At 31.1% G+C, this 27698-nt stretch overlaps 4 protein-coding genes across 7 annotated transcripts; all 4 read right to left on the bottom strand.

Moving 5' to 3' along the window:
• Positions 1-825: 825 nt before the first annotated feature.
• Positions 826-4995, bottom strand: LOC139086240 (sodium-independent sulfate anion transporter-like). 2 transcript variants are annotated; one of them, XM_070634633.1, is made up of 8 exons: positions 4856-4995; positions 3495-3701; positions 3322-3419; positions 2946-3030; positions 2642-2743; positions 1481-2403; positions 1226-1399; positions 826-1162 (listed from the first exon to the last, which is right to left on the bottom strand). In XM_070634633.1, exons 1-8 carry the CDS (start codon positions 4881-4883, stop codon positions 950-952), a joined length of 1830 nt encoding a protein of 609 aa, XP_070490734.1. In that variant the 5' UTR covers positions 4884-4995; the 3' UTR covers positions 826-949. The 2 variants fall into 2 exon arrangements, with proteins under 2 accessions (XP_070490734.1, XP_070490735.1); XM_070634634.1 differs by lacking the exon at positions 4856-4995 and adding an exon at positions 4404-4508.
• Positions 4996-6362: 1367 nt separating this feature from the next.
• LOC139086132 (sodium-independent sulfate anion transporter-like) lies at positions 6363-16829 on the bottom strand. Of its 2 annotated transcripts, none has more exons than XM_070634462.1 (9): positions 16666-16829; positions 10167-10385; positions 10013-10110; positions 9836-9920; positions 8875-8976; positions 7804-8513; positions 7533-7745; positions 6793-6966; positions 6363-6724 (listed from the first exon to the last, which is right to left on the bottom strand). In XM_070634462.1, exons 1-9 carry the CDS (start codon positions 16691-16693, stop codon positions 6509-6511), a joined length of 1845 nt encoding a protein of 614 aa, XP_070490563.1. In that variant the 5' UTR covers positions 16694-16829; the 3' UTR covers positions 6363-6508. The 2 variants fall into 2 exon arrangements, with proteins under 2 accessions (XP_070490563.1, XP_070490562.1); XM_070634461.1 differs by lacking the exon at positions 16666-16829 and adding an exon at positions 13841-13985.
• Positions 16830-17551: 722 nt separating this feature from the next.
• On the bottom strand, positions 17552-22383 carry LOC139086133 (protein DENND6A). The gene is made up of 4 exons (XM_070634463.1): positions 21261-22383; positions 20048-20432; positions 19602-19988; positions 17552-19316 (listed from the first exon to the last, which is right to left on the bottom strand). The coding sequence occupies exons 1-4, from the start codon at positions 22110-22112 to the stop codon at positions 19213-19215; spliced, it is 1728 nt and encodes a 575-aa protein (XP_070490564.1). The 5' UTR covers positions 22113-22383; the 3' UTR covers positions 17552-19212.
• Positions 22384-22713: 330 nt separating this feature from the next.
• SMC6 (Structural maintenance of chromosomes 6) lies at positions 22714-26502 on the bottom strand. 2 transcript variants are annotated; one of them, XM_070634952.1, is made up of 3 exons: positions 26330-26502; positions 23426-26158; positions 22714-23279 (listed from the first exon to the last, which is right to left on the bottom strand). In XM_070634952.1, the coding sequence occupies exons 1-3, from the start codon at positions 26420-26422 to the stop codon at positions 22806-22808; spliced, it is 3300 nt and encodes a 1099-aa protein (XP_070491053.1). In that variant the 5' UTR covers positions 26423-26502; the 3' UTR covers positions 22714-22805. The 2 variants fall into 2 exon arrangements, with proteins under 2 accessions (XP_070491053.1, XP_070491054.1); XM_070634953.1 differs by having other exon boundaries at positions 23426-26146.
• Between the last annotated feature and the right edge of the window lie 1196 nt (positions 26503-27698).

Here is a 27698-nt window from a genome sequence, read left to right as displayed (position 1 = left end):
ACTGTTGAATAACTATCAGTTATGGATAAATTAATTTAATGCTAAATTAAATCCATAAACTTCTATTTATTTACAACATAAAAATCTCGAATGAACTTTCCGAAGTAATACAGAGGGGTAGGAAATTATTCAAATATTTGAAAACCGTTAAAATGCAACTTGACTGTCAAGTTGACATTTACTTCACTGACTATACAGATAAATTGTGATCCATAGTCTCTCTCAATTGGCACCTAAAACTGGATTTATCACAGGTAGCTATTTGCAAATTTCCAATATAAAGTGCTAAACTGTCTCTACTAACAGCCTACTCACACGTAGAGGCTTGATTATATTGTTTGAAAATGTAATACGCTTCGGATTCAAGGATCTTTTAAAGATCTGGCCTAACAGGCAAAGATCATGCTTTCAAGAGTAGAGTAAGGTGAGAGCTCTCTCGCCAGCATGCTTAACTGGTTTATTTATGAAAAGCAAGATCTTGAAAGAATGGTATTCCCTGTTAGAGCGGCTAGAGAAAAAGTGGCACAGTAATTAGAGCTAGAGGTGGGCAACTTATATGCCGTGGTTAAAGCCAACTTTTAGTTTTCAAGACATTTGTGGTAAATGACCATATGTCGTACACGCTTTAGTTCATAGCATTTCCAAAAAGATTTGGCGGTACTCAGATTGCCCAGGTACTGCATACCATTACTGAGTAAGAGTGTTAACCAACCAACCCGGACTTGATATTAGGAAAGTTTAATCAGATGCGAGTGCATTTTTCATTGACCTACGGAGATGTAAGCTGGCAACAAGCAATAGGAAAATAAATAACTAAATTCCGAATAAGCTCCAAAACAAAATTTGATATGTTTATTTGATCAATTATATATAAATCTAGTCTATACACAGTATAGTATTTTAAACCAATTAATACTATTTTCACACTTTATAAATCACCATAATATCCTTAAGAATCTGTCGTAACTTCAGCAAGTGGTTGCTGTTCTTCATTTCGTTTGATTTCTTGCATCAATATTACTTCCAGTGAACTTCCAAATTTGAACAGATCATAAAGTTCCCGCTTAAATCTTATGACTAAATTGAAGGCATCCTTCCTCCAGTTCCAGAAGTACACATTCTTTTTGCATACCTTCAGGTCCTCCACTAGTGCTACTAGGTTCTAATTTCATAAAAGATAATGTTAGTAATGACTTAAGCAATCTAAGAAGTTCCAGTTACTTACTTTAACAACAGTGACATCAATAGTGTAATTGATTGACATTCCATTGATAAATACATGCTGTACATTTGAAAATTCAGTAATAACCACCCTCTCTACTGATGTCTTGAAATATTCAGCAGATAAGTAATTCAAACTTTGATCAAAATTGACAACAAGTACATCCATATCATTGATCTGTAATCAGTCATACTTAATAAATATTGTCTTAAGGAACATGTGAAATGTAGCACGTCTAGTGCCAAAACAAGATCTTACCTTTACAACTTCATAATCGATTTCCGGACGTGATGTCATGTAAAGTATCAACAACATATTAGCAACAACACCTGCGACAATTCCGTATTCTAATCCAAGCCACAAACTCATTCCAAATGTGACAATAAATGGAATTATGTCCATTTTTTTGGTTCTGTAGATTTCAGCCATTTCGTGAGTTTCAATCATTGAGATCATTGCTGCTATGACTACAGCAGCTAAAGTTGTCTTTGGTATAAAGTAGAATGTTCCAGTCAACAACCCCAATGCAAGAAGCACAATGATTCCAGTGATGACACCACCAAACGTCGTCTTTACTCCCGAATTGTGATTCACAGCAGTTCTTGTGAATGAACCAGTTACTGGAACTGATTGAAAGAAGCATGATGCGATGTTGCATAGACCTAATGCAACCATTTGTTGAGTAGCATCGATAACCTTGCCTTTTGAGAATGCTTTGGAAATGGCAATGATTTCAAGGATTGACACCAATGGAATTGTAATCAAAGACAGTCCATAAACTTCGGACATTTGAAGGAAGTTGTAATCCGTTCCATTTAAATTAGTGCTAAATGGTGGAATTACAACATCTGGTAAGCCTTTCTTGATTTCTCCAGTTAGCCTGAATGGTTCTTGTCCATTCAAGTAGAAAACATAAGCAGTAATGATGCCAATGATTACAACAATTGCATTTCGTGACAGTGACAAGTATTTGCTGAATAATGGCCATCTCGAGAAGCACTTTGGCTTTTTCATTAAAAGCAGTAGAACTAACGAAAATAATCCAAGAATTGTGTCTGTGTATCTAATTTCATGTAGGTGGGTGAATACATTCTTCCAAACTTGAACAAATTCACTTCCAGAACCACTTTTAATTCCTAATAGAGGCTTCACTTGACTACTTCCAATGATTATCGATGCAGCTAATTTATGGGGAATAGTAAGAAATAATGATTATGTGTTATGAGTAGAATAGAAACAACCCCGAGTGACACAGCATAGTCATGAGCGTAACGCTGCATTGTGTTCTATGTACCGAAACGTGTATGCTACATCTGAGCTTGAACTCGGCTCGAGTTTCGTAAAGATATAAGTCGACTTCGAGCTCTGTTCAAGTCAAGAGTGTCGAGTGTCAACAATAATTCTAATAAAACATTTTACCTGCTGTAAATGCAATAATTGTTGGTGAACTGATGAATTGAATTAAAAATCCTAAATTAAGAGCTCCTAGTAAGAGTATGATACAGCCGCAAAGGAAGTTTGCTGTTGATAGGGAAAGTTTGATTAATATTAATTATTCAGAATTAGGATCGGAAATTGCCTAAGTTAGTCAATCAGAGTTGGCAATGTAGAGGCGCCTCTACTCAAAAAAGTGTAGTCGACTCCAACGGAGTCCGGAATTTTGGAGACTGGAATCCCAAAGTCCTTCCAACTCTGAAGTCTATCACAACAAAAGTCAACTTACCAAGAATTGCAAAATCTAAACCATATTTTGCTACGAATGGGTAAATCATCAATGACATTATTGCAGTTGGTCCAATTGAAACATCCTGATTTGAAAAAATTAACAATATTTTGAAATATCAAGTATTAAAATACACACAATTAGGAATGCAAGAATTCAAAAATCACAAATTATCAATGTCAGTATCCTTGAAAGATTCAAGGACGAATCCCAAGGCAACAAACGTAGAAGAAACGTAAATTGCAAATATTTTCAACCGGTTTGCTTAGTCAATTATTGTACACAGAATACATGATTTAAGAATTGGAAAAGAATTGATCAGGAATGCTTGACAATTCATTATTCTAATGCTGTTTACAAAACAACAACAACTTACCTTACAACTTCCAAAAATTGTGTACACAAAGCATCCCATGAAACTGCTATACAATCCATACTGTGGAGGTAAACCCGCGACAATTCCATAAGCAATTCCTGTAAATTTACAAATATTTCAAACCCTTCTTCTAAGTTGGGTATAGTAGAGTAGTCTCGAAAAGTTGATCCTACCTTGAGGAATGACTGTCAATCCAACTGATATTCCCGCCACAATATCACAAAACAATGTTGATGTGTTGTATTTTGGAAGCCACTCAAGAATAGGAAGTCGACTTTTTAATGCCTGTTTACTACAACATCTTCCAGGGCATTGACTTAATGTATTACATAAGTTTGGGAATTCTTCTCGGAAGTCTTCATGATTGTTTGGATTTCGAGCTTTGATAAAGTAAATAAAAACAATAAATATCAAATTAATTGCTGTTACTGAAGTACTTTATCTGATCAGGAGATTAAAAGTTAATTTAAAGGCATTTATGTGATCAGATTTACAACTACTTGAAAAGTCACTAATAAAGGTGATTACAGACTGTAAAAGTTCAGAGTTTAAGATAATTTCTACGAAGGTTTTCATTCAATTGTTAGGATAATCTTTTAAATTTTGATAGTGAGCAGCTAATCCGAAATGTTTTTAACAACCTAATCTCCCGAGCAGTACAATGCAAAGGTTCACAAGACCAAAACCAAGATTTTTGGAGACCGACACTTCGAAGATTTCTCTCTTCAGCTCGGATTCGGTCTCAAAACTTAGACAGTGGGAAACTAGCACAATGCAGTCTTTTGGGCACTGTTAGCGGCATTAACGGCAAGATATAGAGGTGCATTGACGACACCTTAGCAGCTGTTATTGGCCTTTTCTGACTGTAGAGTGCCGCTCGGGGTGCTTAAAGAAGACTTATTCGCAACTGTCAACAGTTTACCGAAATCTAGTTTCATATCAAGGACATCTCTGAATGAATCCTTGCACCAAAAGGCCAACTGCGATTTAAAGACGTTAAAATCTCCACGTGAACAAGTTTTTATTGATAATAAAATTCAATTTTAGTTTTAAGCTATGAATTAGGCTAATAATTCCCGAACCTTTCCTTCTGATCATCTTAATCAACTGATCTCCTTTATATCTTTTATTTTCAAACAAACAACATTCACGTGCTATTAATTCCAAATCACTCACTGTTTCCCAAATGGAATCAAAAACTCGATTAAATGATCAAATAAGAATTCAATGTGGCTTAATATCGAAACAACTGTTCATTTAATTCATTATTATTGTTTCATTGCCGAATATTGACGAAAAAGATTTTTTTCCAATCATATGTTGTCGTGCTTATCAATTTTCTTTTGTCTACAGTCGTTTTTAATGCATTTTGTGACATAAGCAAATTGTTTGTGCAATTTGATATTTGTTGTTGATTCTGATATTTTAAAAGTTGAACTCTTTTGATCTGGATAAGTTGAGATCAACAATCAAATGATGAACAACTTTAGAATCAATTTTTAGACACTTTTTACTGTAATTTAGCAATACTTACGTCTAGAAATTGGTGAATATTCAGTCATTGAATGAAATTGACAGGGAATAATGCAGAAATTGAATATGATACTACTTATAAGTACTTATTATGAAATGAAATACAAACAATCACTAGAATGAATGTTTAAAACTGCAAACAGTAGTAAACATTCTGAGTTATCAAGTATCAAAACATTAATACAGAGTTGTTGCTATTATGTCAATTTATATACATAGAAATTTTCTATTTACGTTTATTAATTAAATCAAACGTATTAGATACAGTAAATGATAAAGTTGAAGCATTAGTTCAGTCTGCAAAACAGCTTGTTTAATGATAAAGCTATGCTTGTAAGGCAAATCCCCAACTCTGTCGAAATAAGCTTTGTAAACTACAAAAACAAAACTTCATGAGAAAATGATCTTTTAAAATTTTCAAACTGTCTAATTCATGACAGCTAGTATCATAAATTAAATAGGATCCATATCTGCATAATACATCATTCTGTCTAAATAATTCACCGGCTTGTTGCTCATTTATCTTTTTATCTGAAGAAAATCATTTCCGCGCCATTTTACAAAGGGGAATGAAAAAATGTTGGATATAAAATTTTGAAATTCAAATAGAAGTTCGTTGAAGTTCATAACTGAAAAAGCTTTATGAAGCACGCTGTCTGATGTACAAAATGCTAACAGACTCACGATCTATAAAGTTCTAATTTATGAAAAACCAAATTGACCTTACCAAACAAACTCTCATGTTGACGTAGGTTGAAGTTATATGGAAAAATGGACTCAACTTTATATGAACGAAATTTTGGATGCTCAACCGCTTAAGTTAAGAATAACAGGCTTAGATGGATTGGACATGTTATTAGAAGACTTCTGGAAGCTCTAACAAGTTAGGTCTTTAAGTCTGACTTTGAGGAAGGCAAAATATCACATGGACAGCTTAAAAAGCTATTGATCGAGACGGTGTAACACTTGGAATTTAAAATTTTCAAACAGTAGGCAGCGACTGAGCCGATCTCAGCCGAAATTCATGGGAGGATATGGATCACAAGTGATTTGTCCGACCAGCGAAATAGCTAAGGAAACAATCTCTAAAATCTCTAATAAATCAAACTAAAATTATTTATCCAAAGTAAGAAAATCTCTCTCTTCTTATATAGCCTGTTAATTCTTATTCATTTCACGACATAGCCACAATGATCGTGAATGGACCAAAAATAATTAATTTGGGGAGGAGCTAATAATTTATATTTAACAGTTATTGATGATTATCGCTAAATCTTTTTCAACAAAATACTTGAATTCTAGATAATTTTAGCAACTTTATTTTTAGTAACTTGTTAGAGCATTGTGGATAAAAATAGCCTATCTGTGAACATAAACAATTAGTAATTTCTCACATTTCATACTTCGCCGAAATTAGTCATTTGTAAGTCAATATTTAATGATCTGTAAAATTAACATACACAAAAATATAACTGTAAAGTAAATACTTTAAAAACTTATAAGTCATTTATTCTAAGGCACATCATATCACTCGATACAATTAAGTAGCAACCATAATTTTTAATAACAAAAATATTTAACAATTTATAACTGAACATGTCTTTTGTCATAATATAATTAAAATACTTTAAATCCTAAACTAATCAATTAAATGTTATTCATCTGTAATAACTGCTGAAAACTGTTGTTGTTCCTCACTCTTTTCTTTTGATTCTTGCAACAAAATATCACTTACAGAAGTACCAAATTTAAATAAATTAAAATATTCACGCTTATATCTCATGACTAGATGAAATGCATCCTGTCTCCAATTTAGGAAGTAAATTTGCTTCTTACAAACTTTCAAGTCCTCAACCAAGGCAACAATATTCTAATGTTAATGAAATTAATAATGTCATTACAATATTAATCAAATAATACTTCATGCTGTACACTTACTTTAACAACTGTGACATCAACAGAATAATTTATTGACATTCCATTGATAAAGACATGATCGACACTTGGATATTCTGCAATCACTTTCTTTTCAACTGATGTTTTAAAGTATTCAGCTGATAAGTAGTTTAAGCTTTGATCGACGGTCACAATAAGTATGTCTGTGTCGTTTACCTTTAATTAAAATAAGTTATACAAATCATTAAGATATTCTTTTATGAAGGAAGTTGATGGATGAATAATAAAAAAAGAAAAATCTCAAGCCTGGAATCGACATTTATGACATAATCATCAAGATAAATAATATTATGTAATAATAACCTATTTAGTTCCTTATGAGATTGAAATTGATAAGCAGCATGAAGGAAGAAAAGTTAAAATTAATGAAAAATTCGTTTACTGAGCATCAAAATATGTAAGTTAGGGACAACCTAATGGAATGTCACTTGCAACTGTGGTTGGATGTAAATGTAATGGATTTAGTTATCCACAATGATGTTTATTCTTTTGAGTTCAATAACAGACTGGACTTTTGGAAAAGGGGGTTTCAACTATGTGCAATAAAGATTATTCAAATCTCAGATGAACGTTATGGTAATGAGTACTGAGCTTATGAGAGGCAGAGTTAATCATCAATTTGAAGGAGCATAAAGCAATTCATATTCAAGTTCATAGTCAACTTCTTCAAAACGAATCTAAATCAATTTCTAATTCCTAAACATCCATAGCCAATTACTTACCTTTTCAATATCATAGTCAATAAGTGGACGTGATGATATGTAAAGCATCATGAGCATATTGATGACAATACCGGCAATAATACCAAATTCCAATCCAAGCCATAAACTGACAAAAAAAGTTACAAGAAATGGAATAAAGTCACTGCGTTTTGTCTTGTAAATTTCGATAACTTCGTGGATATCTATCATTGAGATCATTGCTGCTATGATAACCTATTGGGAATGGAGTTATTTGAATATAAAGCATATACTGAAAATAAATTTAACTTACAGCAGCTAACGTTGTCTTTGGAATGAAATAGAAAGTTTCAGTAAGTAGACCTAAAGCTAATAGTACAACGAAACCAGTAATGACACCGCCAAAAGTTGTTTTGACTCCCGAATTATGATTGACAGCCGTTCTTGTAAATGAACCAGTTATTGGAATTGATTGGAAGAATGATGATGCAACATTGCACAAGCCTAATGCAATCATTTCTTGTGTAGCGTCTACAACTTTACCTTTGGAAAATGACTTAGCAATAGCCACAGACTCAAGAATAGAAACTAATGGTAATGTGATTAATGACAATCCTAATGCATTAAACATAGCCATGAAGGTGTAATCAGTACCGTTAAGTTCAGTCGATAACGGTGGGACTTTAAATGCAGGCAAACCTTTGGCAATATCTCCAGTCAAATTAAATGGCGTCATTCCATTGATTTCGAATAAATACGCAACAATAATTCCAATCACAACAATAATTGCGTTCCTTGATATCGATAAATATTTACTTAATACTTTCCATCTTGATAGACATGTTGGCTTCTTCAACAGTAATAAAAGTACTAACGAAATCAATCCAAGAGTTGTGTCTGCGAATGTAGCTTCATCTAAGTGAAAAATTACATTTTTCCATGACTCGATGAATTCATTACTCGTTCCAAATTTAATTCCCAAAAGTGGCCTCACTTGACTGCTGCCAATTGTTACTGTTGCCGCTGGAATTTAGGAATTGAGAGTGAAAAATGTTAATTGAGGCTTAAACTAAAGCGACACAATGCGACGAACAGCATTTTTCGTCGTAAACATTGATCTTAAGTCCGTCATGGTGCCAATGCGTCTTGCTGGTAATAAGGCAACTAACGATCACAGTGTGCTGTTCGGGTAAAGCACACAGTCACTCAAATTTGACCGATAATATAACATTTTAACCCTTGTACTCAAATTAATCAATATCAAAAAATCTATAGCAAGTACTTTTGACTTTATTAGTATGTGACACTTGAATTTTACCCTCTAGCACTTCCCGTGATATGAATTTTAACAGATAAAGAATTCCAATTAAGGTCAATAAATTACCTGTCGTGAATGCTATGATTGTTGGCGTGCTAATAAATTGTACTAAAAATCCTAAATTTAAAACTCCCAGGAATAAGATGACTAAGCCACTAAGGAAGGTTCCTAGAAATAAAGAAGAAAAATCAAAACATCATTATTAATGTTTACAAACAAAAAAATCAAGGTTATTAGCTATTATTATTATTATTACATTAATTTCTAATCTTATCAAGCAGAGACATTTTTATTTTTATTCAACAAATGTAGGACAAGCTATTAGGGCTAATAAACTCAACATAAATCGATCATTGGGTATAAATATGTCTAAATTGATTTTCGTTATCAACGGTATTATATGATTATTGCACCTGAGCTATATATAAAGTGAGCTTTTATTCCTCGTAAAAATATAAAGCATTTTTGAGCTCTGAAAAGAGTTAAAGGTTCAGGTGAGCAGTATGACACGTTCTCAAGCAACCCCCAACAGATCAATAGGTAAAAGAAGGTACTTGATCCTGCACTTGACGTATAATGGGAGGGTGTAAGTTCTAATCCCAAATGGGCTAAATTGATTGAAATGTGCATTTCTTTAGATCAGTGGTAGGCAACCTGTGTGCAACGGCAGACTGGTATGCCATCAAATTGCTGCCTAATGCGGATTCTGACGTGGCTTATCACCAAGATGCGTCGTGGTGAAGAAAAGATTGCCTATTTTAAACCCTTAGAAATAACAAAGTTCTGTGAATAAAATCAGAAGATTATAGATGAAGAAAGTGAGCAACCTTGGAGGTATACTTGGTCGATGCTCAATTCCATCGGTACTTGGTATTTCCAAAAACTTTTGGTGCTACACACAGGTTGCCCATTACTGGACTAAGGTATGGAAGCACCACTTATTACGGTATTAGCCACTTCTTGTATTATAAAAAGTCAACAGCCTAAAGTAAACTTGAAAATGTAGAATTAATTACAAATAACTCACCAAGAATTGCAAAATCTACATTCAAATTGTTTACAGCCGAATAAATCATCAATGACATGATAGCTGTTGGTCCGATTGTTATATCCTATATGAATAAAAGTTTAATTACTTCACATTTTCTCATGAATTCAAACAATTGAATATAATTTAATTAAATTAAATGCATGAATTACTGACCTTACAACTTCCAAATATTGTGTACATAAAACAGCCCATAAAACTGCTATACAATCCATATTGCGGTTTTAATCCAGCAACCACGGCATACGCAATACCTAAGAGACTTAACTGTTAATTCATGTCTCAAAAAAAAAATTATAAATTGTCGTACCTTGCGGAATGACTGTTAATCCTACTGATAATCCAGCAACTGTATCATAAAATAAAGTTGAAAATGTATATTTAGGCATCCATGTGAGGATTGGAAGTCGACGTTTCAAGGTCTTTTCACTGCAACATTTTCCGACATTTGATGTTAATGTGTCACAGACATTTGGAAATTTTTCTTGATAAATTTCGCTATCATTAACGTTATGGACATGTTGGGGATCTAATAAAAATAAAGTATTGATAAGAAAAGTTACAAAAAATTCCATTTTGTTGCTGGGGTTTTTCTCGTATGGATTAATTGATAAGGTATAGACAAAAATACTCGACAATGTCGTGTCACCGATAAGCATCGATAAGCACGTTCGATTAATTCTTTATTTTTAGTGTATTTGTTATGTGATGACTACACCTAATAATAAGCACTTTGATTATTTACAACAGCATATATGTCATAGACATTGATGACACGAATGTCATTCACTTAATTCCAATGCTTCCGACTTTATTTGATATTCATTGAACAGAATTGTTTTATGGACGTGCTGAGAATCTAATTTAATTTTTTAAAGTTATTCTTATATTTAGATTAAAGAGTTAAATGCCTGATAAGTGTCTTCATGGTATTTCCAGACCATTTGTTATTGGCTTTTTTTTTTGTTTGTAAACTGGGATTATGATAAGTTTTTTTGATTTCGGCTTTTTGGCTTTAGACATTGTTACGTGTACTTCCAATAAATCTTTCTTGTTTTACGTCTGTTTTCTGTGTCAATTTGATGGCTTTTGCAAGAATTTTAAGGAATTTTCTAATGAATTGATTTAGTAAGGCGCAGGGATTAAGCATGAAATGCGATTCCATAGATATTAGTTATCATAAGAGCTGTATAGTTTTTGGTTCCATGAGATGCATCCACTGAGACACAAGACACAATAAACTGACATTTATTCCCAAATATTAGCCGATTATTTCAAAACACGTGTTAAAAAACGTGGCAGACATAGCTTTTAGGTACCGTACCCAACCAGGCAAATAGCCCGCTTTTAGGTACACTACGGTCATTTTGTAATATGAAAGCACTTTGCCTGTCAAGGGTTGTGGTCTTTCCATACGACGAAAGCATGCTATTTGCCTGTTAGGGATATCAAACTGCAATTTCCTTACTAATCATGTTTAACTCTTTATGAAAACTTGAGTGGAACAGTCTGTGATTAATGAACCGTTGGTCTAGTTAAAAAATTTGACTTTTGTGTGATCAGCACTGACTTTAATTTAAGATATCAACTATATGAACCTATTGTGTATGATCGACTAAACACAACCTGCTCAATTTGGTAGAGTATATGAAAGATCAGGATATAATACTTTTCTCATGCATACATTACTCAAATACTGGAATATCGTTCGATTATCAATCGGTGATTCAAAAACTGGTATCATAAGACGAGTCACAGTGAAAATGCTTCGATAGATAAGAAGAAGTTCTGTTAAATAAGCTCTTTAAATTCAACTTTTTAAATGATAAAAGGTCACATGGATGATCAAGGAGTTCTTTGAAGGAGACTGTTGCATATATTCCGTATACAATAAAGACAGTGTTGTACTTGGTATTAGATATTGGCAGATAGAGATAGAGACAGATTTAGGTGTCATTTGAGGAAGGTCATGGATCACAATTGATCTGAACCTTCAGCGAAGTATCCGAGATTCTAATCCTTTGACAAGATTTACAAATTGATTAAACCATTCATCCTTGGTCTGACTATGTGTCTTGATTCAAATCTAAAGCTTTATAAGAGTCAACAAACCATTTTGCTTTTCTGAATTTCTAATAAGCTCAACATGAATCTAACATTTCACTTTTGAATATCAATTGCAAAAAAGGTAATACATGGATGTACTATTTCTAACTGTATTCACTTCCTCTCATTGAGAATAATTAAATTTCACTTTAAAAATCCTCTCAATTCTAAAATAATTCTCATCAACAATCATCTGATTAATCTCAAAGCACGCGACTTTATAAACATAATATTGCACCATTTAAAAATTGACGTAGAAACAAATGTTTGTGACTATCATGAGCTCAAAAACATTTTGTATTTATTTATAAAAGGAATGTATGTTTGCCATACTTTGATGATTTGTCTGTTTTCTCAATATTTGTGAAATATGGAATCATCTTTGGGATGTGAAAATAAATACATGGTTACTCATTGGAAGTGTCATTTCTCAGACAAAGGAGTTATCAGTAATAATCGATGGAATTGAGGCTTATTTTCTCTTTAATTGCCTTTAATAATGAGAGATAATATTCTTAATTGATCAGTCTACAGTCTGATCTAGTTAGTCTGAGTAGTAATTTAATTATGTCCCATAAATGCGCCATATGTCTCCAAACCACACAGGTTCGTACATGAAGTCTTAACTGTCTTATCAATGAACAGGCCACTTCAAAATTTATTTGTTTTCTTCATAATATAATTATGATTATTTCGGTGCTGATAATGTAATAATGCTAAGGATAGAATGTGTCAATAAGTGTACTTTAAAATGACATTGGTGTCTCTAACTATATGTTATGTACTATATTTTTTGCCAATACGTTTCCGACACTTGTTAAGCAATTTTTGGGTATTACCGCACAAAAAAGAAGACTCTTTTAATGATTCATAATTCATTATCAATTTATAAATTTGTTATTCATGTCTAGTTAGTTAAATTAGGTGTGAAATAAAAAATAAAGCGGAAAATTCTATTCTTTATAGTTCCGCATCCATCAAATTATATTGTTTACCATTTTCTTAACATGATTGGTAGTCAATACCTTTATTGGAAAGTCTGACAAAGTAGTAAACTTGTATCTTGATCATTACACATGTTTAGGGAAGTTAGTCTCATAAAAAACGTAAAGACAACCAGAATTTTGATAAAAACTTTCATTTAATTGTTTCTGCCAATTAATTATCTTGTTCTTTGCGGCTTCTTCATTGATGATTTTGTAATAAAGTAAGTAATTTAATCAAAAATACCATTTTCTTAACATGATTGGTAGTCTTTTTTGATGCTGATAAACACATGTTTAGGGAATTAGTCTCATAAAAAACGATTTTGATTCCTGCCAATCGCTGGATGTTTGAAATTTCATAAAAATAAAACTTTCTTGGTGTTGATTTATGCTCAAAATTTCATCCTTGTCCTTGATTCTAAGTTTACTTTCTTTCTACAGACACCAACTATCACTAAGTAATCATTTACACTGATTCCTTAGCAAAATTGAACTAGAATTTAATTTAATTACATTTTTTTGCACTTTTTTGAGAAATTATGATTCAAACTGAGTAGGATTTATTCAAACTTCACTATTTTTATAGTTTTTTGAGTAGTCAATACAATTTTAAGCACTTAATAATCGTGTGAGCTAATAAATTCTTTAATTGAAATAATAAATCTGATCAAAACAAAAAAAGCCTGTTCAGTTTAATTTGAACCTCAAATTTGACCCAACCACAAAATTTAAATTTCAAATAAACGTTAAAAAACTAATAACATTTTAAAAGAATTTTCCGAACAAAACTGCTCAATTCAAAAGGTAACAAAGCATGTAGAACATGTAATAACATTTTATGTACAACAAATTATATGTTTTGTTATTAAAAAAAAATAATTATTTTTCTCACTTTTTGTCATTTTTAATTCAATTTCACTTTTTCGCTCAATCATTATGCCAATTAAATTGTTATGAGATTGTCGACGATAACATTAGTTGAATTTAATTCAACTAACATTAATAAAAAGCTAATAATTTTAAAATTTATTTAACAAAAAGCTTTACAAAATAACTCATAAAAAAGATTAAAAAGCGATTTAATGTTTATAGAATCACAGTAAGAACTCAAATGAGAATTTAACATGAGTGTTTGAATTTATATGCCGATAACAATCGCTTCGACTCATTCTCTATTTCATTATAAAAAGATTGTTAATACTCATGAGCTAGGTAAGAGTAAGTATTGAACTCACATGTGATGTGGCCGAGTCATGAATTGTGAGAATTATTTTCTTATGTTCTCTCGAAGTAAGCTTTTGAGCATGCATGGGAATCGTTTTGTGATTTTCTCTTCAATTTGCTTTGATTTTTTATATACTTAGATTTGAGAGGTTCTTTAAGAATTTTCAGTGTTCGAGAATCAATTATTGTTGGCGATGATATGAAATTGAACTTTTTAAGATCTCAACCTCCTCTAACTGGCGAAATGTTCGATTTTAGGTGCCGTAGTGTATTTCTGTATCATGAAATCAAGCTTTTCTGTCTGTTATCTCTGCTGTCTGTGAGGGTTCATCCATGCATTTGAGTATTTTTCAAATTAAGAATTTTACTTGGAATGATCCGAACCCTAACTTAGTTTTTAAGAAATTCTGGGTAAATTTTAAAAGCACAAATTCGACATTAATATTGAAAAGTCGATTTCTTAGATCAATTTTGTCCAAGCTGTGTGACGCCGGAATTTTACGATCGCGGCTCACCACCAAAGTGTGCCGTTACCCAAAAAAGGATGGACAGCTTTAGATAATTTGAGCCGATCTCAAGCCTTGATTACATTTGTAAATGTCTTACAGAAGAATACCCAAACAAAAGAATTCTAAGAATTTTCATTTATAGCCAAACAAATACTATCAACAAAAAATTGGAGGTAATGTGGGACTAATATTGATTTATTTTTGTGGATTATGTTGTTTTTCCTAATAATTTCGTAAGTTTTTCATCAAATATCGATTTTCTGTTACAATTTAGTTCTGATATTTATGATAAAACTAATAATCCCGAGCAGCACAATGTATTTGTAAAGGCAAAGCTATGTCTTCGTATTAACCAGAGCTTGAAGTTAATTCAAATTTTATATGAAGTTATATCGATTTGAGTCGACTTTTTCATTCAAAATCCAAGTCGACTTCGAGCTCTGGTAATACCTTCAAGACGCAAAGTTGTTTTAAATAGATGGCGCCTGATTTAGATCCATTTTTGTCGTTCATGACATTGTATTGCTCCGGAACTCTTTTCACTATCCTATTAACATATTTTCAAGATTGCAAGACACTTTGGCACCAAGTTTTAGTCTCTAACCTCAAACCATTTCAATCTTCAGCACTAAGCTTTAATCTGAACATCTTCATCTGTTCAAATCATCAGTAAATTTGAATAAAATATTTTTATGATAATATCTAGGTATTTATTTATTTTGAAAACAGTAATGAGTCGTGCTTAGTAAGTAATAAAAACTGATTAAATTAATTTTAATATTTGCGGGGTTTTCTGTTCGCAGCTAGACCGGTTTGTTTGTATTACCTGCTGTTTATTTGAAATTGTGAATGTTTATGCATTTTCTTTTTTCTTACAATTTAAGGGAAGTATTGGAATTGGGAAATTAATTGAAAAAATATTAAGGATTTTGTGCTTTATTAATGGAAATAATTGAAATTGCTCAGAAATTTTCGTCACGACAATTATATAACTGATAAGAAGTTACAAATTACTTTCAATTCATTCATTGTACTTTTCTTTCTGTCGATTTTTAGAGTCAAAAGTTGATAAGATTTTAACCTTGCTGATTTTAAATCATTAAAACCTTTCCGATTTCCAAATTTTGGTGATTAAGATTAAAACTTTTGAAATTTTATCAAAATTTTTAACATTTCTAATTTTGACGACTTCAGAAAATTATAATTTTGACGACTTTTTAAAATTTAAATTTTTTTAAAGAGTTTTAAAATTCAATTTTTAATTTGCTTTTAAAATAGAAATTTTAAAAAAATCAAATTTAAATTTTAAAAGAAATTAAAAATTGAATGTTTAAACTTTAAGAAAATTGAATTTTTAAACTTTTTATAATTAAAAAATTCAAACTTTAAGTTGAAATTTTTAAAAAATCATTGAAATTATAAAAAAATTGAAAAGTTTGAATTTCATAAAATTACTAAAGTTTCAATTCTAACTTCCTTTTGAAGTTCGAATTTTAACAAACTTAAAATTCAAATTTGAAAAGATTTTTTCAAATTCAATTTTTCATTGCTTTTCAAAATTTCAATCTTTTAAGTTTTAAAAATTCGAATTTTAGCAAACTTTTCAAAATTTAAATTTCAATAAACTTTAGAATTCAAATTTCAATTAATTCAACTTCAAAAGTTCAAAATTTCTTCAAATTAAATTTTCAAAGCTTGCTAATTCAGACTTGAAATTGAATTTTCAAAAGTTTTTTTACATTTAATTTCTCAAAATTTAAACAAAAATCCGTTAAACTTTTCTAAAAAAACTTCAAATTCAAAAAATCACAAATCTCAACACTTGAAAATAAGTAGAAAAAGAACATCACTGTCTAGAGCATATGTCATATACCCCCACATAAACATGCAATTGTGCAATCTTTTCGATTGACAAGTGCGGCACATCCGTGTGATAAAAATGTAATCAAAAAGTTCCACTATGTACATAAATGTCAATACTCACTTCTAAATATAGGCGAATATTCAGTCATTATAAAAAGTTTTTGACACTAGATAATGCTTAAAAAAATAATCAATATGATAAAATAATAAAAAAAAGCACAACGAGAAATATAAAGCCTCTCCGGCAACATTCACCAAACCAGTGTGTGCCTGCGGTGATAAAATCGCATTGTTTTTATTTCCATATGCGGTTAATCTAATCGGTTCGGGTAAGTGACTGTGTTCGTTTACAGTTCGACACACAACGACGAATTTATTCAGCCGAAAAACATTTTCATGCCTCAAAATATCATCATTCGCGCACTGGAATCGGTTAAGAATTGTTTACATACACAATCATTTCAATTTTTTAAGTCATCAACTTTCACAGTTCCTTTAATTCTTTTTTTTTTTCACTATTTTTTCTTAATATTTTATATAAAACAATTAATTGAAATTATTTCTATTAATATTACATGAGTTGCCATATGTTTTAAATTGAATGTCAGATTATAGTTCGATTAGATTCTCTCATGATTGGATGATGCTTGATAATAAATCGATTGGAACTTCTTTGAAGTTGGCAGAACAAAAGTGTCTGATTTTTTTAATTCACTATTGGGGCCGTTCACTTCTAACGTTAAATAATAAGGAAGTTTTATTCAAAAATGAGCAATGGAAATTCCGAAAACAATAGAACTGTCGTTATTTCCATTGTTTAAACCAGAATTACCCCATCTGAACCTAATAAGTGAACGTCCCAATAGAGATTTTTTGGTTGACTTTAATGGTTCTAATGTGGCTCATAGTTTTGTGTTGCGCACGATTTATGATGGACTGATGAAATAGATATGTAAGTTTATTTAAAAAAGGGCTCAAAATCGTGTGCTACTCACGACTGTTTACAAGCCACAGCCGATAAGCGACTGGCTTATAACGTAAATTCAGGGTATATTACTACTCTTTAGTTTTGTTAGGCACACAATGTTGTCTATACTGAATGGCGCGCTTAAATATTTTGTCGTCGACATATGTTGCAAATGCAAAGAACCGTCGCAGGGATTGACTGGAATCTGACTCCTGGAGTCCTAACAGTTCTGTTCTATAGCAGTGTTGATCAAATTTTTAATCCCACGACAAACTTGAGGGAAAAACACGATCAAAACAGGACACGACGTGCGGTTCTTGGCATTTGCAAAATATGTCGGCAAGCCAATATTGAGCCGTGGTAATAACTGAACGACTCCAAAAATAGACTCAATTTTAAGTGCAAATAAAAATTTGAAATCATTTGAAATTTATCACAATGTCTTTATCACCAAAAAGTAGTAAAATTATGTCAATTAAATGACCAAACTTGAACTTTCAGTTACAAATTCTATAATTTAAAAGGCATGGATTTAATGAATCTCGTTTCAAAACCCCACCAATGCTCGAAATTGAGATATAAATAGATTAATAATCCTAACAGGCTCAGAGCCTTCTCTGAGTGTACTTTTCTTTCCAATTATACTCAAAATTGGCAATTTTTGAAATTTAAATCCAAAAATTAATTATTATTTGGACTTCATTAAATTTTTGAATTAGTTCCTTATTCCACTTTGTTAAAAGAAATTTCTTGTTAAAAATTCAATTTTGAATCTATTCCAAAATCAACAAATCATTTCCTACTAATTATGTAAATCAAGGACCCCCTTGTGTGCATCAAATAACCTTTATTGTTCAATAAAAGCAATGCCTGAATTTCATTCACATTGAACTTTCAAAACTCTGTCAAGTGCACCATGAAACAATAACCTTTATGCCAGGTTGAAGAACCAGACTTTACAGTCTTCAAACTTAACCCCCTCACATATCGATTTAGTATCTAATTGAAACACAGCTTGGCATGAGCTGCTCCAGAATTCAATTAGGTATCTATTAATAAAACAAAAGAAAATTGTTATCTATGCAGTTCATGATCTCGATAGGAGGTAGAATAAGATATAAAATCACGAACTATACAATGTATACTTTTACATCTACAAGGTCTTTTGAGAATCATTAAGCATTGATTTTTCATGAAAATGGAAGATTATCTCAATAGAAAGTTTATATGCTGACCCTTGGGTATTCATATCTATTATGAATCTATAATCAGCTTAAATTTCAATAAACTATTTCAAAATTAGTCTTAAATTCATTTTTGATAATCAAAAAGTACCAAAATTAATAGGAACTGATAACTTGAAAAATCATTATCAAAAAATTTTTTCGTCCATAGCTGACGTCAAACTTCATAAAATACACATTTATTGCCAATAACCACTTAAAATTATAATCTCATTAATCATAAAAAATTTGATAAGAAATAGAAGTCGTGTAAGTCGTGAGTTAGACACGAGTTTGCAGCACTTTCTAATGTCCATCATAAAAAAAATCTTTATATCCACACGAATCCCTAAATATAAAATGCCACTTATCCCACGAGTCACCAAACTCAAACTTAACTTCCCACACTTATTATCAAGCAGCCTTCAATCACATTTATGAATATTTGAATAAAAAAATTAAAAATTTACACTAAAAATCAATTGAGAATTGTCTTCAAGTCATCTGGTAAGCTTGCTATCAAGTCGTCCAGTTTCTCCATTAGTAATTCTCTCACTTCTTTCTTGATTGTAACATTGATGGCTGAAATGAGATGGAAATTATAAAAAAATGATTTATTAATTTATTGCTTTGATAAGGTTTTATGAATTTATGTGTGAGAATTTTATAGACATGAGAAGGTTTTTGAACTTGAATAGGAAGCAATATAGTGATTTTAATAAAAATTAGGTTTGAGAATTTTTAAGTAAAATCCGTTAAAATTTGAATTATTTGCTATAAAATTCGTCAAAGTTCAAATTGTTCCTATAAAATTCAAACCTCTTGCTATAAAATCCGATAAAAATCAACCGCCATAAAAATCCTTACCAGGTTCAATAGGAGTTAATGTAGAATTCGAATTAACAGGAAGTTGCAATTTATTCTTAATACATAGTATCATATCGACAATTTCAACTTCCTGCTTCCCCCTCATCCATTTCTTAAAATCTTCTTTGGCCAGTGCTTCTTGATGAAGTGCTTCAAGTTTTTCAATTTGCTCGGTCCTTCTCGCCTCATACCATCCACGAAAATTTGGTGAACGGAAAAATCGCTTATAAAGTCCTTCAAAATCACCCTTTACTGTTGATGTCAGTTGTGGACCGGACAATTCTAATGTTCCTAAGAATGTATCCTCTTTAAATTGAGCTGGCACTGGTGGAGCACGAAATGCTGAAATATCCTTTGCTAATGGCATGAGACTTGACATGTAACGTTCTAAAATTATATAAGAAATTAAGATAAATGGTTCATAGAACTAGATGTCAAGTGCTTACCGAGTGGAATCATAAAACTTTGTGTCAATTCCAAAAAGTATCTTCTCAAAATTATACTTTGTACAGCTGTTGGTCGTCTTGTTTTTACACCATTCAATATCTTCTTCACAAAAGCTTTATCTTTCTGCAAAAATGGTCGATGCTGTGTATAAATTGAGCCAGAATTGTCCATAAGTAATTTTTGAAGACTTTTAACGCGTTCTAATTTCCTATGCGGAACTGGATGATCAATTTGAAGTGATTCATTGATACGAATTGTATGTGGCCAGGCTGATAATGTTTTGGCAAAATATGGATTCGTACATCCTAAAATGACAGACGGCGGTGATGTTGAACTTGCAAATTCACGAAATTCAGCATTATGGATTGTAAAGTAGGGAAATATCTAAAAAGAATACAAGACATAAGAACATTAATTGATGAACATACGCAACAGCATTTTTAATTGGATTATATGAATACATTAGTCACACGATTAGTATCGTGATGAGACTAATTATAATTAAATTTGTGTGTGTATGGCAATGAAATATTCAGAAAGTCGTAAATTTTACACGATTCTTGAATTAGATAAATTATATTATTTACACTGAGCATTTTTGTAGTAATACTTGTTGATTTACACTTAGTGCAGTGTCTAGAGAAAGGTATTGAAAATTAACGGAAATTCAAAATTTGAAAAATAATGAAAGATCATTGAAGTTCAAAATTTGAACTTTAACTCAACGTTAAATTTCAAATTTTAAATGACCGTTATTTTTCAAAATACAAATCTCAACAATTATAAATCTGCACCTGTATCAAAAGTACATTCACGACTACATTCTCTGTTTAAAGGAAATCATCCCACATAGCAACAATATATATACAAATTCCCAACATCTTTACGTCATACTCAAAAGTCACACAACTTTCGAACAAAAAAATATTGTAAACAAAAAAAAACTCTTTTTTGCGTCACAGACGTAAAAGTCACATTATGCTACATGTTCGAGTAATTCTGTGACACAAACAAAACCATAGAAATGATTATGAGGCACATCCCAATAGTGTAAACTTTATCAATTTGTTTATGACACATCCGAGAATTTTGCAAAAAAAAAAAATCCACGAGTCACTAAGGCACCACGATTTAGTGACAAAATTGATAATTTTACACGATAATATCAAAAGCTATAAAGTTGTTTTTCCCAAACTAAGTAGGTTCACTTACTTCAGGTAAATACTCAAGTGGGGCAATCAGATTTGTTAAAGCTTGTACCAATAATGAGGAATCAGTTGGTGATGGAGCAATTATAACAATTGGTTCTGCAATCAAGATTAATTCCCACATTAATTGGATATGATGAATAATTGTATGAACAGGTCCAAATATGTCTATTTCATTAGGTGAATTAATTGTTATTGGTATCGTCGTTGTTGCTGATGATGATGATGATGATGATGATGTACTATTGTTATTATTTGTAACGTCTTCTGTCTCTGTTGTCGTTGTTGTGTTATTTGTGCTATCTGATTGATTACGATTTGCTGCTATATACAATTGATAAATTGATCCTAATATAGGAAGTTGTAGTGGAGTATTTGTAATTAATTTTGGCCATGACAATATCTGATCATATCCTTGTTCCAATGCTGATAATCCACTTTTAAAATATAATGGTGCCCATCTATTTACAAGTTCCGAAAAGAAGTTATGGAATGGAAGTCTGGTAATAAGAACAAATGATTTTTGAAAATAGCCTCGTTTACTTGTTGGATCTTTAACTTGTCTGAAGAATACATAGCCCCAATAATGTCCGATATCTGCTTTAAGATCCTGCTTACATTCACGATTGTATAGTCTATGTTGATCTGATAATTTCCGTATTGTTCTTAAGCATATATGAAATTTTGTATCTCCCATACAATTTGAATTTGAGTCTGGAAATGCCATATACACTAAGTTATTTCGTTCTGTATCTGATAGTATTGTATTTTCAGGATGAACAGTCTCAATTATTTGACCTTTTTCAATCTCAAAATCCACAATAACAATACAGTGAATCCAGCTATTTGAATCCATTTTATTTCCTTGTTTCACTTTTCACATTCATTTAATCACAGCAAAAATTAGAATAGATTTATATTTTTTTCTTTAGTTTCAACTATCTAAATGATTTATTAATTAAATTCACAACATTTAGCTCTTTAATCCATTTCCTTTTCAAGTCGTTTTTCGTCTATTTTGTACAAAAAAAATACTTTCACTGAATTTGTAAAAAAATGAGGGAAACTACTTCTTTGTGGACTGTATAATTCACAATGTTTGTTTGCTATGCTTACTCATTTAATTTAATTAATTTAATTTTTGTAAAATAATATTCCACGAAATCACTGTTTACTAAAACGTGAAACTAAAAACCTTACAAATGTTTAAATTCCTCGAATATTTCCAGTGAAAACCTCTCAAATGTTTCAAACTCTGGAATTTTTCCAGTAAAAACCGTACAAATGTTTTGAAAAATTCAAATTTCATTTATACGTTAAATTTTATTTACTCAAATATTTCACCTTGAAATATGTACAGACAGAACTTCCGCAAAACATGACGGACACGAAATCTAGTAAGTTGCTCAGATTTCTGAAGGGCATAAAAATACATTTTATTTTGTGTTTACCTTGAAATTGTTTGTATTATAATCTCTTTATTCATGAAAAATGTTCTTCAAAATATAAATTAATTCATTTGCACTTAAAAAATTAATAACGAAAAAAACTAATTATGTCGTTCTGGATCTTGTAATTTATGAATAGTAATATAGTCCGATGCAGTTACATTGGAGAATTCTTGTGGAGTCAAAAATCCAAATTGTTTGTCCTTTTTCTTTTCAGCCTCATTTAACAGCAACATAGTCATCATGTGTCGATTATATTCATCCGAAAATACATCATATTCATCAAGGAAATAAAATGGATGATCAACACAACTCCATAATGATAAAAGGAATGAAACTGTTGAATATGATCGTTCTCCGCCTGATAATGCCTTTGTATTAGATACAGCACCATCTACATCAGCATCTCGTGGAATGATTTTAAGCTGTAACTTTTGTTCTTTATGGTCAATTTCAATTTCAGCAGAGTAATTTCGAAGTTGCATTAATTGATGGAATTTATGCTTCATACGTAGTGACATGTGTTGACGTAGTTTGCGGACATACATGTATCGACTTTCACGGAGATTTGTTAGCTAAAAATATAAACAATTGAAATTTAACGGATATTTAGAATTCAAATTTAACGGATTTGTGAAATTCAAATTTGAACTGAACTGAAATGAATTACTGAACATAATTCAAATTACAAAAGTCCGTTAAATATAATCATGTCACTTACCTTCTTCAGCACATTATCCAGAGCTCTATGAATATTCTTAGTATTTTCTAGTAACTGAGTTTTAGATTCAAGCTGTTGCTCAACATCCTCAATATTCTCATGTGTCGATTCGATGCCTTGAATTCTCTTTTCAGTCATTTTTATTGCCTTGTCCAAATCATCTTCCGTCCGATGCGACTCAACACGTTTTCCTTTAATTTTCCCAGTCATGTTCCGAACTAGATTCTCTAATTCCTTTACTCTGTTCTCAATTGTCATCTCTTCTTCCTGTAGATTCTTAATTTGACGTCCTTTTGTCTCAATTTCATGTTTCATTGAATTTAAGAACTTTTGCAGCTTGTCGTTTTCTTGCTGAACTTTTTGCATCTTTTCACGACTTTCTCGGTACAGCTTAAGCTGTTCATCCATTTTCTGCTTAAAATTGTCAACAATAGCCCTAAACTGATTAAGCTTTTCTTTAGATTCGTCAATTTTCTTCTCAAAAGCAGCTTTACGCCTCTTTTCACCTTCAAGCTCTGTTTTTAGGTAATTTATGTCTGTGTTTTCTGGAAATTCAACAGCTCTTAGTTCCTCTAACTTTCTATAATACTGTTTTTCTTTTTGCTGTAAATCAGACATTTGACGCTTCTTCTCGTTTGAATATTTATCAAATTCCTGAATTTTACCATTTGCTTCTCGTACTCGATGCCGTATCATATCGTATTTCCGCTCTAAATCTGTCTTCTGCCTCACTAAATCCTTAATAATTTCTGTGAAATTTGTTTGAATAAATCTCAATGGCTGTTCACGGACGGAATATGATCGGTAATTTGGTGCTGGATAATATTCAGACAATGGCTTGAGCAGCATAACACGACTAAGGTTTTTAGGTACGGTTCTTTCATCTTGTGTCAAATGAATTGCACTTTCTATATTCTCGACAAGCACAATACGTTCAATTCGACACTGATCAATGAGACAATTCATCACAACTGGATCTGACACTTTAATGACATTAAATAATACAGCACCAGGCGATTGCAGGTTGACCATACCACGACGTACATCATATACTTTATCGACAAATTCTGTTGTTATAATTTGAATCTTTGTAAGGTCATTGTATTTTTTGAGGACATCAGCAAGCACCAAACGATCTTTATCGCAATTAACAATAAAGGATGTTAAATAATTACGTAAAATTGTTTCGACAGCTTGACGATATTTTTTGTCAGGTACTTCAATATATCTACCTAAAAATGCTTTAGGTAGTTGAGTAAATTTTTTCTGTTTATACATGACTTCTAGTTCCTTTAAAAGTCGTCCAGCAGATCCACCATAAATTGATAAAGTATCTTTGCCTGCATTTTCACATTGATGAATTTGCTGATCAATGTGGGTGATTTTGCCTTGTTCACGCTGCATTTGTGCTCTTAATTCTTCAGCCTTTTCCTTTTCGTCATTGCATGTCTGCATGAACATCTGGAAGTCTCTTTTGTAATTATTCAGAACTGCTGAATTTTCAGCGATTTTCTTCTCAACACTTTCAATTTGTGCTTCATTTTCCAGCCGTAAATTTTCAACATTTGATGGATTATTTTCATGTTCAGCTATGTCATTCTCAAGTTGTTGGATATTAGGCATAACTCTTTTAGCTAACTTATCTACAGCAGATTTGTGGCTGTTTTCTAGTTCACTGAGCTTGTCACGTTCCCTTTCAAAATCTTTACGTGCTGTTTCGTGCCTTACATTGTTATTCTCACTCTCGAATTGAAGTTGCTGGAAAATTGTTCCTAATTCACGGATTTTCTCTCTGCCTTGCTTTTCATTCTTATCTTTGTTGTTTATTAAGTCAGAGATCTTTCTGACTTCTTCCCGTTTTGCTATTAAATTTGTGTTGGATGTTGCTAGTTCCTGTTCTAATAATTTCACTCGAATCCACTCAATTTCGTTCTTATATTCATCAATTTTATTTCTTAGTGATCGTACGGATGATAGTCGTGAAATCTTTTGTCTTAGTGCTTCTATATCAACTTCATATTTTTTCATAGCTTTCTCGACATTCCCTAACTGATTTTTGGACGAAACTGCTGTTTGGAAGCATCCATTTAATTTCTCAATAATTGCTTCTATTTGTGTTGCTTTCATGAAAAATTGATAAAGCTTCTTTGGATCACACTCTTTAAGGAATGAACGGGCAGCATCTTGATTGAGAATCAGTACGGGATTTTCGACTTGAATGTTGAGGCACAAAGACATTTTATGCAGTTCCTGACGAGTTGTTGAAATTGTTCTGCCATTTTGTGCTTTAATTTTGTATGATGATGAACCAGAATTCGCACTGATTGTACGAACTATAATGATTTCATCGCCATAGACGTCATGTTCATAGGAGTCAACTCCATCATTAGCTAATGTTATTTCTATTGTTGCTGAAGGTTCTCCACGTTTGACAAGTTCTTTTAAATTTGTACTGCGGGCTGTTGACGATGCTTTTCCACCTAACCCGATGGATATTGCTGTTAGTATTGCCGATTTTCCACTTCCATTCAATCCAACAATAATATTTATGCATTTATTAAGATTTACTTCAAAATTACTGTGACACATGAAATTTTGCAGGTAAATCCTTTTGATTTTGCCACTTCTTAGGTTTGCTTGGATCTTAGTCTCTAAATCTCTTAGCTTAACAGTACGATATGTTTGGAGTACAGCATTTCTTGAATTTTGTGCCAAATTTTCCTGTAAAGCAATCTAAATTAAGTTAAATTGTAAAACATGTTAACTGGATCTTGCAAAATGGATCGTAATAGCACAAACTACTTATTTACACGGTGATTAACACTGTGTTTCATGCAAAAGTCAATTAAAACAAAGCAAATAGATCCAGTAAACAATGAAATTTCGCAATTTTTGTAATTTTACCTTGTCTTCATTAATTCTACTACGTTTGGATGTAACTTCATCTTCACTGTCATCAGAAGTAGATGCCTGAGTTTTAATTCTCTTTCTACCCATTATTACTGTTTTAAATTAGTCTAATTAACAAAAAATTATCAGAATATGAATTTTTTCGAAAAATATCAAATTTAAGTTCGCGCTTCATGTTAAACTGTCATTTTAAATTTAAAAACATGTTACCGCGTTTTGAATTAAGTCAGCGCTTTAAATTAACGGATTTGAACAATTTGAGTTGCTAAATTTGAAAATGTAAATGACAGTTGTTTGAAGCAACACGTGGTTGGAATTGAAAATCGGTAGAAACAGCTGAAAATGACAGAATTGCAAGAATTGAAAATAGAAAATGCATAAAAATTTCCATAAAACAACAAATCTGAATTTTTAAATCATTTTTATTTAATATAGTTTTAATTTAATAACATATTAATTACATACAGTATAGAATAATGTTTTTTTTTTGTCTCATACTTTCATCCTTTCCTTAACATGTAAATCATCATTTAATTTTTCTTTTTTTTTTTTTTGTAAAAATTTCCTCATCATTTCTTTATGTCCTCATTTATATTAAATTTCTTTCTGTTTTTTTAAATACATAACACATGAAATTTATACTACTAATGAAAACTTTTTTTTTATTGAAACATTAATATCGATCATTGGATGAAAATTTCTTACTTAATTTTCTTTCAATTCCTTTCGTAAAAAAAAGATTAACAACAATTTGCAAGAAAAATATAGAATTTAAATTAATTTAAAAAAACAAATATTTTTAACTATAATATTGTATAAAATTGATCTATTATTGAGTTTTACTCACTTTTCTTGTTTAATAACGAAGCTTATAGGTAGAATATCTAAATATATTTATATACTTTCAATTATATAAAAAAAACAACAAAAAAATTTAAAAAATTAATAAACATTTATTATTATCTATCATTTTTAAGGATATAATCATAAAATGAATGTTGCATTAAAAGGAGGAAATTTGTTATAAATTAAAATTGAAATTTTGAGGTTATTTTTTATTATTTGAGGTTATATTAAAGATAAAATTTCAATTTTCTAGTTTAGAATCTGAATTTTTAATAATTTTGAACTATTTTAATCCAGTTAATATAATTATAACCTCAAAATAACAATTGTAACCTATAACAATATATTAATTAATTAAAATAGACTACAGATTCACCATCATTATATTAAAAAAATCACATTAAAAACGGAATGCCAGGCGAAGAAGAAAAATAAGTGAATTTAATTAATTAATATATATTTTTTTTAATTTTTTTTATTACTCGTCATTCGTTTCACGACAATAAATTTTTTTTTA

This window comes from Chironomus tepperi, unplaced genomic scaffold (assembly GCF_022539635.2).
Source record: "Chironomus tepperi strain 1889 unplaced genomic scaffold, CSIRO-AGI_Ctep_v1 contig_85, whole genome shotgun sequence".
Lineage (NCBI taxonomy): Eukaryota > Metazoa > Arthropoda > Insecta > Diptera > Chironomidae > Chironomus > Chironomus tepperi.
This window is presented reverse-complemented; position numbering and strand designations above follow the sequence as displayed.